Below are 19810 nucleotides of genomic sequence, written 5' to 3'. Positions count from 1 at the left end.
TAAATAAGTTAAGTTATTATTAAATAAGTATGTAATCTGTGTTAGTTAATTTGATCTGCAACCTATATTATTATAGTAATAGGTATAGATGGATGGTATAGGTTATGTTTCCAGTTATCACGGAAATTGGTATTATAATGCAATTATTTATATTATCTTATAATAGGTTGGAATCTGTTGTCATCTTCTTATAGACCGATAAGTATACTGCCGGCGTTGAGCAAGGTCTGGGAGTATACATGTCAGAACCACATCGAGAGATGCCTAGGGATGGATCCCTTCCGTAGAGAACAATATGGATTTAGAAGAGGAAGGTCTACTATCGACGCGCTGAGAAGAGTTTGTGGGATCGCGGAGCTATGCAAAAGAAGAGGATTGGTCTGCGTTCTAGTCGCTCTGGATATAAAGAACGCCCTTAACACGTTGAGCTGGAAGAGGATACTGGAGGAGGCCAAGGAAAGGCGTTTATCAAGCCAGTTGCTGAAGATTCTGGACGATCTGTCGGATAGAAGAATAGTTGTCCACTGCCAGGAGGGTAACGTAGAAAGAAATATTTATGCGGGGGTGCCTCGGGGTCAGTCAGGGACCATTATTGTGGAATTTGGTCTACGATGGGCTCCTGAAGGCATTGGACCCGGTCAAGGATTTGAACGCGATCGCGTTCGCGGATGACTTGGCCCTGGTCATCACGATACGGAAAACACAAAAGATCGGGGACAGGGTCCACGGACTGGTCAAGATGGTGGCAGAATGGTGTAAGGACGCGGGTCTTCCGAAGAAGACCGAAGTTATTTTGTTGACTGGGAAATGAGTCCCTAAGGTTTTTAATTTGTAGCGGCACATAAGTCGATTAGCTACGAAATATCGAACGGTATATATCGAGATGAACGACTATCTCCGCAACGAACGATAACAAGTTTTATACTGTTTCAAGGATTTTGTATACGTATATTTATTTATTTTAAATATACGTGTAAACTTCCTAGAGTTCATGTGGGATAGGGATTCTTTTTGTTTTACGGGTAGCACGACAGGCTTTGCTTCACGGACAGAGCGATCCTCTTTTGTTTTACGGACAACCATTTTTGAGAGGCACGCATTTTCCCAAACGGACGGACAGAGAGTTACATTAGAGACAGACAAGGTTACAGAATAGTTATTTAAGATTTTAAAGACTGAAGAAGAAAGATCGATAGCTCAGGACGTTGAAAATCGATTCTCGATTTTCAGGTAAACATTATACCAAAAACTTGTTATTTCCAGTTAATATAATTATTGTTATTTATTGTTATAGACGGATATTAATTGTTATTTGTTTTTGTATTTTATCTAATTACTTCATAATAAAAAACTCGATTTTCAGACTACAGAATCGATCCCTGAATTATCCCAAGATTTATGATCTTACAAATCGATTTTCACTACGCCATGCCGTTAGAAGTGAAGCTATGTATCGTCATGAACGAGAACGCAAGAGGGGAGAAAATAGAATGCATAGAATCCATAAGAAAACCAGAAGACGAAGTATGCTATCTCTTTCCCCCAGAATATCAAGCAAGAGATCATCATCCGCAGTTATTCAGTTTATCGATAGTGAGGAAAGCCGCAAACAGCTTAACCAAGGTAGGCGATTACAGAAACGTTGCAATCACGATGGATGACGCAACGGCAGCGTCATACATTGATACAAATTTAAACTTCGTGTTTCGAGATACTTACTTAGAAAAATCAGAAATCATCCCCACAAGGAAAATAAAGACCGAAACCGAGAAGCCCAGTCTTCAAATAGAAGGATTATTAGAGATCTTCCAGAAACAAAACATGCATGAGAAAGAAGCCACGGACTTCACCATAAAACAATTTGATAGAATACAGAAAAACACCGATTGGATATTAGAGTATGAAACGGAATGTGAAAAGTACGAAATCCAAAACGACGAAAAAAGAATCAAGAATTTGAAAAAATATTTGGGAAAAACAGCATCAGAACGGTACCAGACAAATCTGTTGAAGGATGAAGAATACAACTGGGAAAACTGGAAGGCGGCATTTCTAAAAGATTTTGGCAATAAAGGTTGGTCTGCAGTACGATAAGCCTATAATTTTAAATACATTTCAGATTCGTTCACCGAGTATGATATAAAAAAAGAACGGTTAATATTGGAAGTAAGGAGGAAGACTTCCGAAGAGACAAGGATAAATCTAATTGTTATTGGATTACCCATATACATTCAAGACAGAATCGATAAAGTAGCGGTACAATCAACAAATGACTTAATCGGACTTTTGGGGCAATATGAAGATCAGACAAAAAGGAAAAAAACACAAGAAAGTAATGTAAGATTGGATTTACGTTTTGCTGATAATGAGTCGAACTCTTCTCGGCACATGGTTATCTCTGCTCGCGGTGATACTCGATCCTTTGGCGCGTCGCAGCTGCTTCCCTCTGCTGACTTTACCTGAGAACATCATCGTCCCTCAGCTCCTATTCGCTGCTTACTGCACTGTGTACTATGGTGGGGAGAGCGCGCGCAAGGCAGAGAGCATCAGCGGACGTCTCAATGTTACGCCAACTCTGAACCGCGCAACACCTATCCCTACGTAGTCTTCGATATAACGAAGTATCTCTGCGAAATTTCTTGAAGTGTTTAACGATTCGTAACGAGTATTTTACGTGAGTTTCTTTATTATTTTATTGAAAGCGACGTAATGTGGATTTTACTGATCGCGGTGTGCGCGTTTCGTGAATTCCGGTTATTTTTCTTATCGCTTTATTAATCCTATCTTATCCATGGTGGCATATTGTGAAATTTATTGATCGCAGCGCGCATTGTAATGTAAAGTGCAATCTTATGGGGATATACGTTGAAACCTGTTGCTTTTCCGCTCCAATAAGGGATATCCTGTCAACTAAGCACTCTTTTTACTCTGTTTTGATGCCGAATGCATCGCATGGAAGTTTTGCACGAAGTGCGCGCATATCTGTAAAATGCAATTTCTTGGAGAATTTCGTTGAAATCTTCTTGTCGCGTCTCGCGCTCAACACGACCCGTAACTTGAGACAGAGTAAGAATATGTCATAACTCGCGAATGATGCGAGACACTACTCTGGGGATAATAGAATTAGGTAAAGAACGTTTAGGGGAATAAAGACGCAAAACGTTCAGATATTTTCACTTTTTACAATATTAATCTACAACCAAAATTCAAATAATATGATGGGGGAAATTCGCGAACTGCCAGCGTCCGAACACCGTATAATAATAACAAACGGGAATTATAAAAACCTGTCAATTACAACACGCTCAGATATTTTTACTATGTATTAATTTGCCAATCAAAATTAAAAAGATACTATCAGGAAAACTCGCGAACGGTTAATATTGGAAGTAAGGAGGAAGACTTCCGAGGAGACAAGGATAAATCTAATTGTTATTGGATTACCCATATACATTCAAGACGGAATCGATAAAGTAGCGGTACAATCAAGAAATGACTTAATCGGACTTTTGGGGCAATATGAAGATCAGAAAAAAAGGAAAAAAACACAAGAAAGTAATGTAAGATTGGACAGAAAGTCCACCACCCAAGAAACAACCGTGCGTGATTTGTGAAGCACTGAATTTCCCAGGCCGATTTTACCCAATAGAAGTATGCAGAAACAGAAACGGAAATGCTCAGAGGAACCACAAACAAGTAAATTCATTAGAATCATTCACGTCAGAAAACAAAGAGGAATAACACCAGATGAGAATGAAAAAAACTAAAACGCCCGGAGAAGCACGAATCATTGATAAAGCTTCGAGTTAGAATCAATGACCAGAAAGAGGTTGAAGGCGTCTACGACACTGGACCTACATTAACCAACGAATCATTGACCAAATAAAGGCAGACATAATAAAAGAGAAGAGTATGTTTAAAACTATCAGTGGGAAGGACTTCACGAATAACCGGGCGAAACTTAGAATGAGAATTAATAAAATAGAAAAAGAAATAGATGTTTATATAGTACGCAATTCAAGTTAAAACAAGACGAGAATTTGAGAAAGTCAAAATGTAGATGACAAAGAGGAAATAATATTTAATAGAACAGAAGAAAGAAAAAATAATCAGAGAAGAAAGGTAAACGTTACCGAATACAAGGAGACGGGCAAGCCTATGGACAACCTAGGACACTTAAATAGCCTACAAAAAAAAGAGGTAAGCCAACTTATAGAGAAATATAAAGACGTATTTGCCAAACAAAAATTCGATGTGGGAACTAGGAAATCACAAGAGGCTTCCATTAAGCTAACCGAAAACAAATACATATCAAAGAAACCATACAGATGTAGCATTCCAAATCAGAAAGAACTAGAATTCCAGATTACGAAATTACTAGAACACGATCTCATGGAGGAATCAAGTTCACCATTTGCAGCACCGGTGACACTAGCTTTTAAAAAAGAGTCGAATCGTAGAGATAGACTGTGTATTGATTTCCGTGAGATAAACAAAATTGTTGTTCCGGAATCGCAACCGTTCCCAAGAATTGAAGATATCATAGTCAAAGCGGGAAATTGCCATTTCTTCTCAACATTTGACATTAATTCAGCGTTTTGGTCAATTCCAATAAAAAAGGAGGACCGAGAGAAGACAGCCTTCATAACACAAAATGGACACTGGCAATGGAAATGTTTACCGTTCGGACTGAAAATCTCTCCTGCTATTTTCCAACGGGTGCTGGCAAACACTCTTAGAAGGAACGGATTAGCAGAATTCTGCATTAACTACATTGACGACATCCTAGTCTTCTCCGAAACGTTTGATTAACATATAAAACACATAGAGCAGCTGATGAAAGTCATAAGAAAAGAAGGCTTCCGATTAAAACTGGCCAAATGTAAATTCGCAGAGAACTCAGTAAAATATCTAGGCCACATTATCGAGAAAGACGGCGTGAGACCAGGAAAAGATAACGATACACGAATTTGAACGTCCAAGAAACAAGAAAAATGTGAGACTACTCGGAAAAATAAATTTTTATTATAAATTCATAGAAGACGCGTGCAAACTCTTAGAACCACTACACAATTTACTGAGAAAAAATACAGAATTCATTTGGAATGAAGAATGTGAAAAGTCATTTAAAAAAATTAAGGAATACTTTTGTTCAAGTCCAATCCTTTCAATATACGACCATAACAAAGAAGTATTCATTTATACAGATGCAAGTGGAGACGGCTTAGGGACAGTTTTAAAGCAACCTCGAGACAACGGGACGTTACACCCGGTCGCGTACTTTTCGAGAAAATTGAAACCAACAGAGGCAAAGAAGAAAGCAATCCACCTTGAATGTCTCGCTATTAAAGAGGCGATTCAGTAATGGCATCATTGGTTAATCGGTAGATATTTCACTGTCCTTTCAGATCATAAACCGTTGGAATCAATGAGAATCAAGGCAAGAACCGATGAAACTTTAAGAGACCTGATGCACTACTTGTCGCAGTACGACTTCAAGATCATCTACTCTTCAGGAAAACACAACATAGAGGCAGACGCACTATCCAGGAACCCCGTCTTAGAATGTTTTGACAATGAAGAAGATGTTTTAAAAGTAGCAAATATTATAAAAAACAAGACATAATCCAAGATCAAAAAGAAAACAGAGAAAATATTAACAATACGAAAGACCTTATACAAAAATCAGAGATTTTTTTTTAAATATTAAAGAACGTCAACGTATATTGGTCTCACAAGAGTTTGGTCAACATATCATAAAGACGGTTCATGATTTCTTTGGTCACGTTGGAAGGAACCATATATTGAAAAAATCCGACCCTTCTGTTATTTCAAAAATATGGACCGAATTGTCGACAAATTCTGCAAACAATGCGAAATTTGCATCAAGAATAAAAGCAGAACGAGAAGACCGATCGGGTTTATGTCGAAACTAGGACCAGCTAGGAAACCGTTTGAAATAATGTCATTCGATACGGTCGGAGGTCTTTCCAATAACAACTCACTAAAGAAATATATGCACATACTTATTGATCATTTTTCAAGGGCTGTTTTTATGTCCACGTCAAAAACGCAACGCTCAGGAGATATCATAACACTTATAGACTCGACGGGAGAAACTGATTCCATAAAAATTATCCTTGCAGACCGATACCCAGTAATGTCATCCAAAGAAGTTCAAGAGTACGCGTGAAAGAAGAACATTAAATTAATTTTCACCTCGACAGACTGTCCATCCTCCAATGGACTGAACGAGAGGGTAAATCAAACATTAGTAAACAGGATCAGATGTAAAGTCAATTCGGACATAAAAAAGAGAAACTGGACAAGATATCTCGGAGTGACACTTGACAATGCCAATCCAATTATCGCATTTGGAGCAAGTGTGCGATAAGGCGGAGAGGTTCGTAGGTGTTATTAGGAGCCTCCTGCCAAATGTGAATGGACCCACCAATTCCGTGAGAAGATTGTATTACTGAGTGTGGTAATCAGTGGTATTGTATGCTGCGCCGATTTGGGCATCTGCCCTAAGCATGGCAAAGAATAAGAAGATCGTGATCAGTGCCCAGAGGGCAGCGCTGGCGAGGATGTCGACGGTGTATAGGACAGTGTCGCACGGGACACTGTGTATGGTAACGGGCAGTATGTCCATACACATTAAGGCGAAACTCCGGTGTAAGGAGTATGAGGCGAAGAGGAGATATGAAGAAGAGGGGCTGGCAGAGAGGCATTACTGGATGGAGGACAAGAAGAGGCAACAACAGGATGCCAAGGACAGGTGGAGGATCGAATGGGCGTTCCACAATCCCGACAACTGGACTAGGAGGTTGATTAACGATCCTTTGATTTTCGTAGGAAGGAGAAGGAGGATCAATTACTATGTTATGCAGATCCTTACCGGTCACGGAATTTTTAACAAGTACCGGTGTAGGATCGGGAAGGAGAACAACTCGAGTTGTTGGGATTGTGGGGATGATCCGGACGACGCTGAGCATGTCCTATTCAAGTGCCCCAGATGGATGGAGGAGAGAGCTTCACTTGAGACCGATTTGGGGATCGAGTGGAGCATGGAAGTAGACATCGTCGCGAGGATGGCTGAAGATGATCGGTCGTGGCAGAAGTTCTCAGAGTTCTGCATGCGGGCGATGATCATCAGGCAAAGAAAAGAAAAGGGGCTGGAGACGTGAGATGGACGCTCCAGAGGAGTAAGAAGAAGAGGAAGAGCAGTGACGGGAACAAGATGAGAGGAGTCGGGTACGTTTAGTAGAGGCGAACCTCGAGTATCTCAGGAGTGGAAGGGGGAGAGGTTTTTAGTGGGTATAGCAAGACATCTGCCGAGTCCCACATAATCCATGTACATTTGGTACGGGGTATGCGTAAGAGCATTTTCCCCTCCTCCGAAATAAAAGTGACCGAGTGCCGAGTCGGACTGGTGAAATGGTCAATGGGGAAATTCGTACTTGACTCAGTTCAAGATCGAGAACGGAAAAGTCAATTCAACCAAGGGGAAACTACCGTACAAATGGAAGAATAGCTTACTGCTCCCCCATCCAACTTATGAAAACATCAGTTACTGATGCCAAACGTCACACTCAAGAGAAACAGGAAATCGAATAAAGCGCGCAAACGATAAGTACTACATATATACATACATACGCGCATACTACAGGGTAACAGTTCACTTGAATATTTTCTTGACACGCGTTCGATCTACGAGTGTGAAAGCATACCAACAAATGATATCCCATCAAAAAAGGAGATGTTATGTTCACGCAACATTTCATTCATATTTATTTAGAGATCGTACGCTCGATTTAGACTATGGAGAACTTAGGACCAACGCGAAACAGAAATCCTTTAAACGAAAATCTCATGAACACCACGATTTCCTCCTATTTGCCAGTACTAATTTTTCCCCAACTTCCGAGGTGTGAAAAGGGTACTAAGAAAGGTTAAACGGGTTCAGTTAGTCAACAGATTCGTTACGAAGAATCTCTGCAAGATTGGGTATCGAAATCACACGCATCACGGACTTCAGTAATTATGCGATACATCGAATTGCTATTAAACATTATTTCATATTACCTTTTGACCTTCGGTGACCATATGGCCAGAAGGATTAGATTTTTCGAAACTTAACTTCAATTTAATAGCCTTTTTGAAATGTCATGTGTTCTGAGATAGAGTCTACACGTAGATACAGTTATTATTACACTAAACAGTTATGAGCCATAAGTCATAACGTATACAGTATGTCCATTTTAAGTGTATACGCGCTATTATTTCTATATGTATAAAAAATAGGGAAAAATGTTTTATATAGAAATTGAATGGTATCAATGGGGATTCGTACTTCTGTTATTAAGTGTTCCAACCTATGAGCGGCAATCGGAATTTGAAATAGATATATCGCTAGAAAAGTAACAACAAACACAAAGAAATTGGTTTCGAGAGCTTTCTGTAGCATTTTATTCTTTCGTTTGTAATATACTACGTTACTTCCTAACATTTGAGATCGTATTTCAACTAAAGTATATAATTCTAAAATTTAGTTTTGGTAAAAATTAGCTTTCGTGCACATTGCTTCTATTTTCATATTCAAAATTGGCAATCCTGTTCTCTCACTTCTTGAACTCTCACGCTCAGAAAATGGTTTCCTGCCTAATTTCACACTCCGACGAAGATACGCAGGAAAAAATCAGGAACGTGTTTATCAGAAAGAAATCCGACATAGAGTGATCGAGTAAAGTTACCAAACCTGTGAGCTGTTTTATATATGACAATAAGTTTTTAAATGACGCGGGGGAAGGAAAGTGAGCTAGGCGCACCCCGTGTTTCACATAGTACTATGAGCCGTGGACATCTATATCACAAATTAAAAAAGTGATTTTTGTAAAGATACAGGACCTGTATAAGTTCTATAATATAACATATTTCGCTATACTATATGAAATAATAGTAAAAATACTTTCGCAATAACTATATGAAAACAATATATATAAACAATATATACATAGGTTCACCGCGGAAAGTATACTGACATCCTATAATATGACTTGTTTGATGAGATATTCGGTTGTTTGTTGCTATCATTGTTCTTGTTTATCTAGCAATCAGTCGAAACTCGTGCTTTGTAAACAACAGTGATGTAACCGATATCGTAACGTTTCATATCATATAAAAAAGTATTAACCTATTTATGTCGAAAAACTGTTAATTTAGATTATATCCTACGTTTAATTTGTCGTATGAAAGATAAGCGTAGGACACGAGGCGGTATTGTGTTTACGTTGAAACAAACGAAAGACGAGGACAAAGTAAACATAAGAGCATCGATTCGCGTCCTTACCTGTCTTTTATACAACGAATTCAAGTTAAGATATCTGGTGAACTAACAGGGACCCTACTACTGGATTTACAAAAAAGTAATTTGCACCGTATGTGATGTCTTTTTTCGAACTAAACAATTTTTGCTAAAACTTTTTCGGATAACATCAATATCACGTGAGATATTCTACCGATTATTGTTTCACCATTGGTTAAATATTGAGGTTATGTTTCTATGTATAATAAATTTCTATGTATAATAAAATATCTACATATAAATTATATATAAAAATTGAAAGTTTTAGACGATTTTGTAGATATCAGACTCGGTATATTATTTAAATCATGTCCATATCTAATTGTAATGACTTGTAACAGAATCTGAGAACTGAGATTTGATTTATTTCATTCATAATTTTTGGTTAATAAATAGGAAAGATAACGAATGAATATACTGTATCACTTTTCTTAAATGAAACAATTTTGCGATTAAAATACAGACGTTATAGCAAATAGTACAGTAATAGTAGATAATCAAAAAGAAGTAGGGGAGAAACTTACCATAACAGCATGGAAAAGAATTTATGAAGAATTGCGTGACTGGAATAAGCTTCTTTGTGTATCACGAAGTGTATCAGAGGAGGATTCTTAAACAAATTTCGAAAAAAAATTACTATCAGGTAAATACAATACGAGATTCAATGAATAATTAATATTAACAAAAACATAATTATTTTACAAGAACATAATATTCAATTATAGAAATAATTATACGTTAAGTTCTGTTATTAGTAACCATTATCGATGACTAACTTTATCTTTGGTTCTGAATGAGCAAAATAGGAAGAACGACCTAACTTTTATATTAAAAAATATAATCAATATGTTTAATTAAAACTAAAACATAAATACGTATATCATCACTCTTGCGTTAATATAAATGTATAAATGCAAGTAGTACATTAGAGACGAAAAATGTAATAAAAGTAAGAAAAAAGAAAAATAAATAAGAAAACTGTGGAATGATCTATCTGGTTGCCGTATGACCCATCCTATAGACAGAACAAAGTTATTAGATTAAAATAATCTACAGAAACTTTTTAATTCATAAAATTTACAAGTATAAAGTATTTATCCTGAATAAATCCTTTTTATAGAAAATTGCAAGCGAACTTTCGAATAACCATATTTTATATTTTACTTAGCAACTGTTACTTCTTACCAATTGCTCAAACACTTGCTAAACACAAAAATTGTAACGTTTAAATAGATAACTATTCCGTAGCAGGTCTACACTACCGCATTTCGAATACGAAAGACTGTTGAACAATACCTTCCCTATTAAAGGCAGATTCGTACTGCGTGTTCATTGTCTACGCTTCTAGACTATAAGCAAATCCTGTACGCTGCGCAAATGTCTCTGCGCCGATTATACAAGGTGGTCAGAAAAGTGTCTTTCTTTTACAAACACGTCTTTTACAACAACGCATCTTTATTCAAACATGAAACCTAATGTCTCAAACGTTGTGATTTTTATCGTGATATAACAAAATGGATCGTACGTAATCGTTCGTAAATTGCGTAACTGCCACACATATACGTAAGTATAATATATGGCATAAACCGCTACAATGCTTATAGCTATATCGAAGAAGATACTTTGTACGTAACAATTCTCTAACCTCCACATGACCAAACTATAACCTTGGGCAACAGTGTATACAAAGCCGTATTATACATGTACGATGTATATGTACATATTTTACTCACTGTCAACAATATATATTGCCCACAAGAATATTTTAAAAGCAATTTTTGTATCTCAATACTTCAGATAGAAGAGGTAATACCAAAATTCTACAGGATATTTTGTTGTACGTAACGAATATAGCAGGAACAGATTTGGCAAACAAGAAAAGAAGTTTATATAAATATACATATACGCGATGTGATCTTATTTTCGAGTTATTTATGATTTATTTTGTGTATTATTCGTCTTTACCAGTTGTAGAATGATACATTGAAATCAATTCATAAGAGAGAAGAAGTTTTTATTGCATAAAGACGAATAAAAAATTTCTCTATAATGTATCGAACATAATTATTTAGAAAAAAACGGACGAATAAATGTTCTTTTTAAAGATAAATTTAATGAATAATGAATAAGAATGAGAATAAAATTTTAGATAATAAATTATTTAAGAAGTTGCCGGCAGCTTGAATTTCCATGATATGCTGTAGAAATCAACATTTTCAACACTTCTTCCTTGGCATTTTACTGCCGCTTGGTCTTCGTCTCCGAGATATTCGCAAAAAACTGTCGGTAACACTACATGTATATTACATGTATATCTAACAGAGTCGCAAGTATCACGTAAAGTTGAGGGTTGGATGATAAAATAAAATAGCTGAGTCGTAACGCAACTATCAATTTTGCTTTTGATATTACACAAGCATAGCTGAGCGTCGTGTCGCTTGGCGATTTGTTTATGTACATCCATCAGACATTGATGTTTTTGTCTTTGAACTCTACTTTCCGAATCTAACGATAATTAATTATTTACAACTGCGTATTCGAGACTGTAAGAATCATTGCTGATATTGGCTGAAATGTATTTAACTTGACAATAAAATATAAAGCTCGATATAAACTGTAATTTAAAAGACTTGGATTATTCTAAACCTAACTCATACCATTAATAATAATAATTTTTATTACGCAGTTCTGCAAGCGGCTATAACTCGGAGGATCCGTGGATTACCAGTCCAAGTTCGCCCAGTCTTCGTATATATATTGCATGTGATTGGAAGGTGATAGTTAGGTTTACATTAGCTTTCTAAATTCGGCCATCGGACAGTAGTTGACAAACAATACGAACATATACGGTGTTACGGACACACAGTTATATGTATCATTCACCGTAGTGGAGGTACCGACAGATTTTTGCAAAGATCTCGCAAAGTAAGGCCGAGTAGTGGTAACATGCAGAGGAAAAAGTTGTTCAAAACGTCGATTTCTACGACATAGTAAAAAATCACCGAAACCCACGCTGCCAGCAGCTTTCTATATAAAAACCAAATTTTATTCGTTATTCCTTATTCGACAGACTACCGATTTTAGGATCCTGATGTACAGAGCATCTGAATTTAACCTATAAATGCGAATTGCTCGTAAACTGCCCTCCGTGTAAGAACTGCGTTGAGACAGGAATTTAATGGTTTCGCGGGTGTAATTATAGTCTTTAACTATACGTATAAGGGTCATATTTCCTATAAACGTATAAACGTATAGGGGTCATATTTCCTATAAAAGATGAATATCCTATACATGTAAATTCTATAGAATTTAAAACACGAACCGACGGTTTGACTTTTCCTGTGTTTACTGCGAGTCGGTCGAACGATATAAATAGAGAAGAACGGGAACTTGGGATAGAAAATAAAACAGAACTTGGAGAAGCGAAGATTGAACAAAGAAAAAAAGCAAGTTAAGAGCTAGAAGAAGAAAGAGAAGGGGGATTAGAAGCGGAGAGTTTTCAGGAGATACGGAAGAAAACTTAAAAAGTCGATTCTTGAGTTTTCACGAATTGATCGCCTGATTTCCAAAAATAATACAATATTACATAATTTTTGTTTCCATTTTCATTACTGAAAGTTCTGAATCGCCTAAATGCCTAAAAAAAGATCACTACTAACGAAAAAAGTTGCGGACGAGGGCGAGCTATACAAGTTATATATGTCGGGTTTACATTAGGGTTAGGGTTGGGGGTAACGTTTATTAACACAAGTAGAAATGTTATAGTGTTGGCAAATAACCGTGGTGATTAGATACCTTGCGATGCTAATGACAATGGCCTCAGGTTCGATAACGAATCCGCGGTCAACGGGATAACCAAATGCGCTTTCTTCCAAAGTCCAAGTTGTACTCCACTTGCTTGTCTATGGTACAAGTATTACTGAACTAACTCTTTGTTAAAACGTAGAATATCCACCGAGCATAAAGATGCTATGTATCTCGCTAATGCGACCTCACGAGAGAATGACTTTCCGTCACGATGATGCTACAGAGGAAAACTATGATGGGGTGTGTCTAAGGACACGAGATCATCGGATTCGTCGAGGAAAGCCTTCGTTCGGAAAGTGAGGGAAATGGACGTTCCTGTTAATTGGTTAATTTCTATGTTGGTGGTTCAAGAAGGATGCTAACCGCCCTTGAGAGAAGGTTGCTAGCGGGAAGCCTTGTTCGTGAAAAAAGCAGATTTCCCGTACTTCCCGTAGTAGGTGGTAGATTTAGGGACTGTTAGGATAAAGACTGTTTGTCCGTTTGAAGGACTTTACTTAACTAAATCCTAAGATTTACATCGGCTCCTCAGACTAGCTGAACATGTACTGTGAAGATGCATCGACATCTGCTGATCATCTTGCTGGTAATCATCAAGATAATAGAGAAAGAAACCAAGTTTGTAAACCGTTTTTCAATTACTTTAGATGTGAGCTTTTAAAGAAGCTTGTAATGTGAACAAATTAAATTCTTGCTAAAATTTAGAGATAATTGGTCATTTAACGTTAGATACTCTTGAAGCTCTCCATCAAAGTATTAGGTCATCCCATAAGTTCGTGCCGTTTTTCGAGCGGTTATATATGTTAAGATTGTTTACATACCTTTCAGTTTCATGAAAAAATGTAATTCCCCTCTCGTTGTACAACTTCTTCCTATTTTTCATTATTCCGTCTCGATAAAAGTTCTCTTGTTTTTCTTTAAAATATGAAATGTATATACAATGGTCGGCACGAACTTATGGGATAACCTAATATATAGCAGATAATAAATCACATATTAAATAAATATGAACCTATTTTAATATCATTTCTACGTGTAATGTGAGTGTTGCTATGCGTTTATTTCGGCGACAAAGATCCACGATTGTCAACAATAATAAGACTATTAAACTGTTATAAAAGTAATATAGATACATGGTTTATTAAAAAATTATTTGCAATGTAATGCTTTGTCCTTGTTAAAGTATTTACCTCTAGAAAAACTCTACATCTTCTTTGTTTGTATACCCGCGACCTGGACACCGCTGTTACGATGAAAATAGAACTTGGTGAAGCAAAAAAGTTAACGAAAAGGAGAGGTCCATATTATTGCGTCCTTGAATATGAATGTTGTTTTTGGGTCACAAGGTCTAGAAACAAAAGAGCTATAAGTAGACTTTTATTGCTGTTTTTTGTAACTTTCAGCTAGAGTTACATACCAAGGTTAATTTTTTGGTAATGTTGTTTGCTGTCAATGTATCAACCTGCTCCCTATTATATTCTATTGTAATGTGACACTGCTAAAGTGATGATCTGGATCGGCATATACTATACCTATACTTATGCTTACTTGTATATATATTTCTATTATAAATGTATCCACGCGTTCCTCTATCAGATAACCTCAACAGTCCAGAAGCACTTTTTCGGATGACAATATTATGATATCTACGTTAAACAGAAGATATCATTACATTGTCAGTCAACCCTGATAATTTCATAATTTTCTAATAATTCTATAAATTTTCTGATATTTGTATCCTTCTGTCTTGTAATCTTATAAACTATTAAAGCGTTTTTCTGTAATTCCCAGAGGAAACTGAATACCAAGTTTCCGGTACCGTTTGAGTCCTTTTCTAATTGTAGTGGCGTAAGAAAACATTTGATCCGAATAATCTATACTACACTTTATCGTATGCAAGAACAGCTAGTGGTTTCAATTTTCCAGATGATTGTTGGCTTGTAAAAGCAGCATGAATGTTGCGAATATTTCTCGCACTTGGTACCATAATGGGAGTGTGCTTTGTTGATAAATCTCATGAATCTCTCCATTTAAGGACGACAATATCATTCTTTAATGCATTTATTAACGTATAAATTAATATATATATTAAATTCTAAAAAAAGCAATGACTTCTTTGGATAATATCTCTCCTGTTTTTTAAATAAATTAGTGGATAATGTACCTCATAGATTGATAGAAGTAATAAAAAATAAGGGAAAATCCACTAAATATTCAATGAAAGGATAACAAAATTAACATTGAATTTATATTGTTTCACAACCAAAAACATAATTTTAAGAGAAAATTTAATTTTTTCCAGAGTTCGAAAAAAGACATTATTTGTTTGTTTTATCTTCAGTTTTGTTTTATATTATAATATGACATTATACAAACGATTCTTTCAATTTTTGTTTTAGCATCATGAAAAATCTGAAAATACAGTTGAGTTTATAATTATTCGCAGCAATATATCTGGTAACTAATACAAGCGTAAAAAGGTGTATAAAGGAGAGAAAAATATAACTAGCAGAAGAGTTTGAAAACGTGTCAACAAATATCCAAGAATCATAGTTACTTTGTTATGGAACATATGGGAACACGATAACTCAATCTAAATGAATAACACAATAATTTTTATTGAACAAAACATGAAATATTTAGAAACTAATAGTACTCATATATAATAATATAAATGTATTTCATAAAGTAACAAATATGACGAGCGCTATTGGGCCGCTTGTTTCTCTTCGCAATCGATTAAGACAAACGGTATGGCGCTGTTAGGGATTTTTCGACTCTGTTTTTTCAATAACCCCTGGAACTCAAACGGTTATGCTAGATTTCGACATTTCCAATTGATAAGAATGCGGTATTGGTTCGTAAATAGGTTCTTCGGCTCTTTATGTTCTTTGTTACGAAATGTAAAACTAGATTTTAAAATGGAAATAAAATGTTTAATCCCAAATTCCTCCGAAACTATGGGTCTGACAACGTCTCCGGCGTTAGTTCGAATTCGACGATCATGGCAAAAGTATTATAGTTTAGAAACCCTAAAAAAATGGTTTTCGCAAATAAAATTAGCTGAAATGAAGATGAACTTCAATCTAAACTGTTGATAAATGAGATTAATTGTATTTTAGAATGCATCTTGGTGAATGCTTAATAAATTATCATACACAAAAATACAGAAATTAATATTACAAAATCATATCTTCAAATATGTAAATATAGATAAATTATTAGAATATAATGTTTTTGTAAATGGGAGTATGGGTAACTTTGGTAACTTCTTGCTATATTTTGATAATATTTAACTGTGGTAACTTTTTTAGAATATAAAGTTAATTTGTATATAAAATCATTTTAAGCTACCTATAGCGTCACATATACGCTAAATCATTTGGAGTTGCTGCTACGCCCGACCGAAACAATTCTTGAACGCAAAGGGTTAAACTATCTACAATGTAACACGTATCCTAACTTATAAAACAACACTACATATAAACAAAAGTTGAGCGAGCTTGGATAAAGTGTCGTACACAATTATATATACAAAAGTGTAAGAAATGTAACCCATACTCCCATTTATTGCCACTCTCAATGTGATCATAATAATAAGCTTGCGTCACGTATATAGATAAGATCATATTGCTATAGACAGCAACGGTGGCAGAATGAGGATATAATTAAGGGAATCGTCCGCTGACTCTGTTTATAATTTGTTTATAATACTTTCGGTTAACCTGCTATGTGCTGGAATACTGGCACGGCAGAGGATTAAAGTTGTTCAAAAGTAAATTAACAATATGTAATGATTTATTCAAATCTTACTTGATTTCGATGTTGACAATTGACTGACAGACTGACGGATATAAAATTCTTCGATTGACAAAATGATAACTAACTCTTCGATAGTCAAAATAGTAATTAACTCTTCGATAGACAATAGTAATTATTCGGTTGACGAACGGTAATTAATTAATATGCTCGATAGACAAATGATAATTATTATTACTCGATAGACGAACGATTAACGTATACTATTCGATAAACGAACGGTAATTATTGTTCTTACTGACTTCTCTGAGTCGTTACATTTATATGTAAGTGTAAATAAGTAAGTTATATGTAGGTTGAACTCTTTCTTTTGAAAATGTTTGGAAATATCCCTAACGTTTTTTCAACTGGCGACTTTGTTTACAATTTAAATTATCTTAATATCGTTATAGAAACATAATTAGGTAAATATAAATACATAGTTAGATAAGTTTTCGCAAGATATAGCTTTTAGCGGCTTTAACTGCTTTTCACTTCAAATACTGTAAACACGGTTTCAAATAAACGTTTTAAATTACCTTGATTTGAATGAAATTATCAATTTTACTTTCGCGCTACGGATCGTGCGGGTCGCGAAACGTGACAATAATTCAATTAAAAATGAGTATCATCAACGTATTGGGCTTAGGTTATTGCAAATGATTTTCAATACTCTGCTGAAAAAAATTCAGCGGAAAATTCACAATTAAGAAACCGGGTAAAGCATATATAATAAAGTAAGTAAAATCAAATAGACATGTTACTTAAATATTCAAATTACGGATATCAAAAGAATTGAAAAAATGTAAATCGTTTACGGCAAAAACGCAATCCAGTCATATATAGAGGCATTGGTGACTATCGTGAGTAAAAAGGAATGCCAATTATACGTGTTTATATTGCCGTGATAGTTTACCATGAAATTCAACTTGGTCTTTTACGTCCTTTTAAAAATATGTGTGATTACCTTGGTTTCCGCGATTCAATAGAAAGAAAACATTTTCAGAAATATTTTCGTCTCGTGCACTTCGGTATAGGAAATACATTTTGAAGACTTTCAAAACGATATGTAGCTTTATATTACTTTTGCATTTAGTTATTTAATTTCCAACCTAATCTAAATATAAAAAGCGTAATGTCACATCTTCGGTTTGTATCTCTTCCGGCAATTGTTATTCCAATTATTTTTATTACAAAATTGAATTTTTACTATAAATTGAAATTGCTGGCCAATGTGAAGTTTCTTTGTCAGGGTCGAATATGTACCTACTTTATCTCTACACCCAATTGTATGCAATTGTACGCAATATTAAGACCATAAAGCTTTTCGTTCAGTCGCCATCTCACCTCACTTGTATTTCGAAACAAACTGCAGAACAGACGAACAAACGCACGAGCGAATCTCAAATGAACGATTCTGAAAGTACTGTGTGGTAGCAAACTTTCAAGCTGCTTTAAAAAAAAATTTTTTTTTTATATTTAATTTGTACTTAAACTCTCAAATGGATGCACAATTTCAGAGCACTTTCGACGGCAAATGTCACAAGAAACCCTCAAACTGGCTTAAAGATGCTCTAGAAAAAAACAGCCACGGAGCAGAGAGACGATGAACCTTCTGGTAAAAGGACTATGATTCTCAGTACTTACCTCAGAACTGTCAGAAAACTACGAGTATCGTGACAAATTATTATTTGTGAAATTTCAAAGTGTCGAGAGATTCGAATGCAGAGCTCGAAAAAAGGAATTTTTAAATTAATGAGGAAGAAGAGTTTGAAAATAAACTTCCAAAATTGACAGAATATTTTTCAGTAAATATTTTTCAATCGATGAAGCAGAAATAGAAAGATATAGAAGCCGTATATCGCTGCTTGACATTGATAGTGGAGCAATTCGCAAAAAGGTAAATTTTAGAGGAGAAGCTTTTTAAAATTTACGAAGAGATTTCCAACGAGTCATTTCAACAGCATTATAAGACTGACTAAAAACAAGATATACCATTATTCGTGAAAGCAGTATGACCTTCCACTTATGGTGTCGCAAACAACTGAAGATATGAAAATATTGTCGTAAAACTCAGGTCAGAGCGATACGTAATAATTTTGTCCTGTGGCGCAAAACTGATGGAATTTTAAATTTACCCTTTTATATGATAGAAAGAAAAGCACAATGTAGATTTGCTATTCAATAAAAGCAAATTCGAAATCCTTTTAAGTTGTGCCACCATCAATGCCAAGCAGCGGTATAAGAAATCTAAAAATTTTGATGATGTTAATACTTTCGATGAAAAACTGCGTGCGTTTAGCGGTTCCGTTCTACCGAATGGCGGATAAGACATTGTGAGTTGTGCTTCTATATCGCAAATAAAATACGGTAAATGATGCTTGCCCTAGCAAAAATGTTTGTTGTATCGCGTATTGTAGTTATATTTTCTCCTAGACCTTTTTCAATAAACTGAGAAATGTAAGAAGAAACGTTGCGTTTGAGATGCCTTTTCGTTCTAATCATTATTTAAACATGTTTAAATGTTCATAATGCAATAACAATACATGCCATTTTATTCGGGAGAGTCCACAGAATTTTTTCATCTCAACCGCAACTCAATAGCTGCTACTATAAGAACATAAAATATTTCCAAAGTTGAAAATTTGCAATTCTCTTCAAAATTGATTTTTTTGAAAATTGTGAGTTATAGGGGGAAAACGGGTTGCAAATTCGAGTGTAGCACGCAAAAATCCACAAGAATCGCCTATTGAATGTTGCAGAACTAGATACGTGTCGAACAGTGAACAGATTTTATTCCACATTTTTCTCTGATTTTCGCACGTAGAATAACTTGCGTCTGTT

At 35.4% G+C, this 19810-nt stretch overlaps 1 protein-coding gene and 2 long non-coding RNA genes across 8 annotated transcripts in view; 1 reads left to right on the top strand and 2 right to left on the bottom strand.

Annotated features, from left to right (window-relative positions):
* Window positions 1-10683, bottom strand: part of LOC125386647 — a 53428-nt gene extending 42745 nt beyond the window's left edge. For 4 of the 6 annotated variants that reach the window (XR_007226992.1, XR_007226991.1, XR_007226994.1 and 1 more), the window contains exons 1-2: window positions 10550-10683; window positions 9889-9974 (exon numbers count right to left, since the gene is read on the bottom strand). Coding sequence is in view for 1 of the 6 variants with exons in the window: in XM_048413646.1 (XP_048269603.1) it covers window positions 9889-9891 (3 nt within the window). In the remaining 5 variants the exon portion in view is untranslated. Of the gene's footprint in view, window positions 1-2353; window positions 2460-8844; window positions 8864-9888; window positions 9975-10549 lie in introns of those variants that run through there. The other 2 variants (XR_007226993.1, XR_007226995.1) reach the window with 2 other exon arrangements.
* A 3676-nt stretch (window positions 10684-14359) lies between these two features.
* On the bottom strand, window positions 14360-17226 carry LOC125386648. Its single transcript, XR_007226996.1, has 3 exons — window positions 16982-17226; window positions 14586-14814; window positions 14360-14516 (listed from the first exon to the last, which is right to left on the bottom strand). It is a non-coding gene; the product is annotated as an uncharacterized LOC125386648 (long non-coding RNA).
* A 253-nt stretch (window positions 17227-17479) lies between these two features.
* On the top strand, window positions 17480-18765 carry LOC125386813. Its single transcript, XR_007227252.1, has 2 exons — window positions 17480-17703; window positions 18487-18765. It is a non-coding gene; the product is annotated as an uncharacterized LOC125386813 (long non-coding RNA).
* Window positions 18766-19810: the final 1045 nt, after the last annotated feature.

Source organism: Bombus terrestris, chromosome 17 (genome assembly GCF_910591885.1).
Source record: "Bombus terrestris chromosome 17, iyBomTerr1.2, whole genome shotgun sequence".
Lineage (NCBI taxonomy): Eukaryota > Metazoa > Arthropoda > Insecta > Hymenoptera > Apidae > Bombus > Bombus terrestris.
Note: the sequence above shows the minus strand (reverse complement) of the source record. Positions and strands in the feature narration are given on the sequence as shown.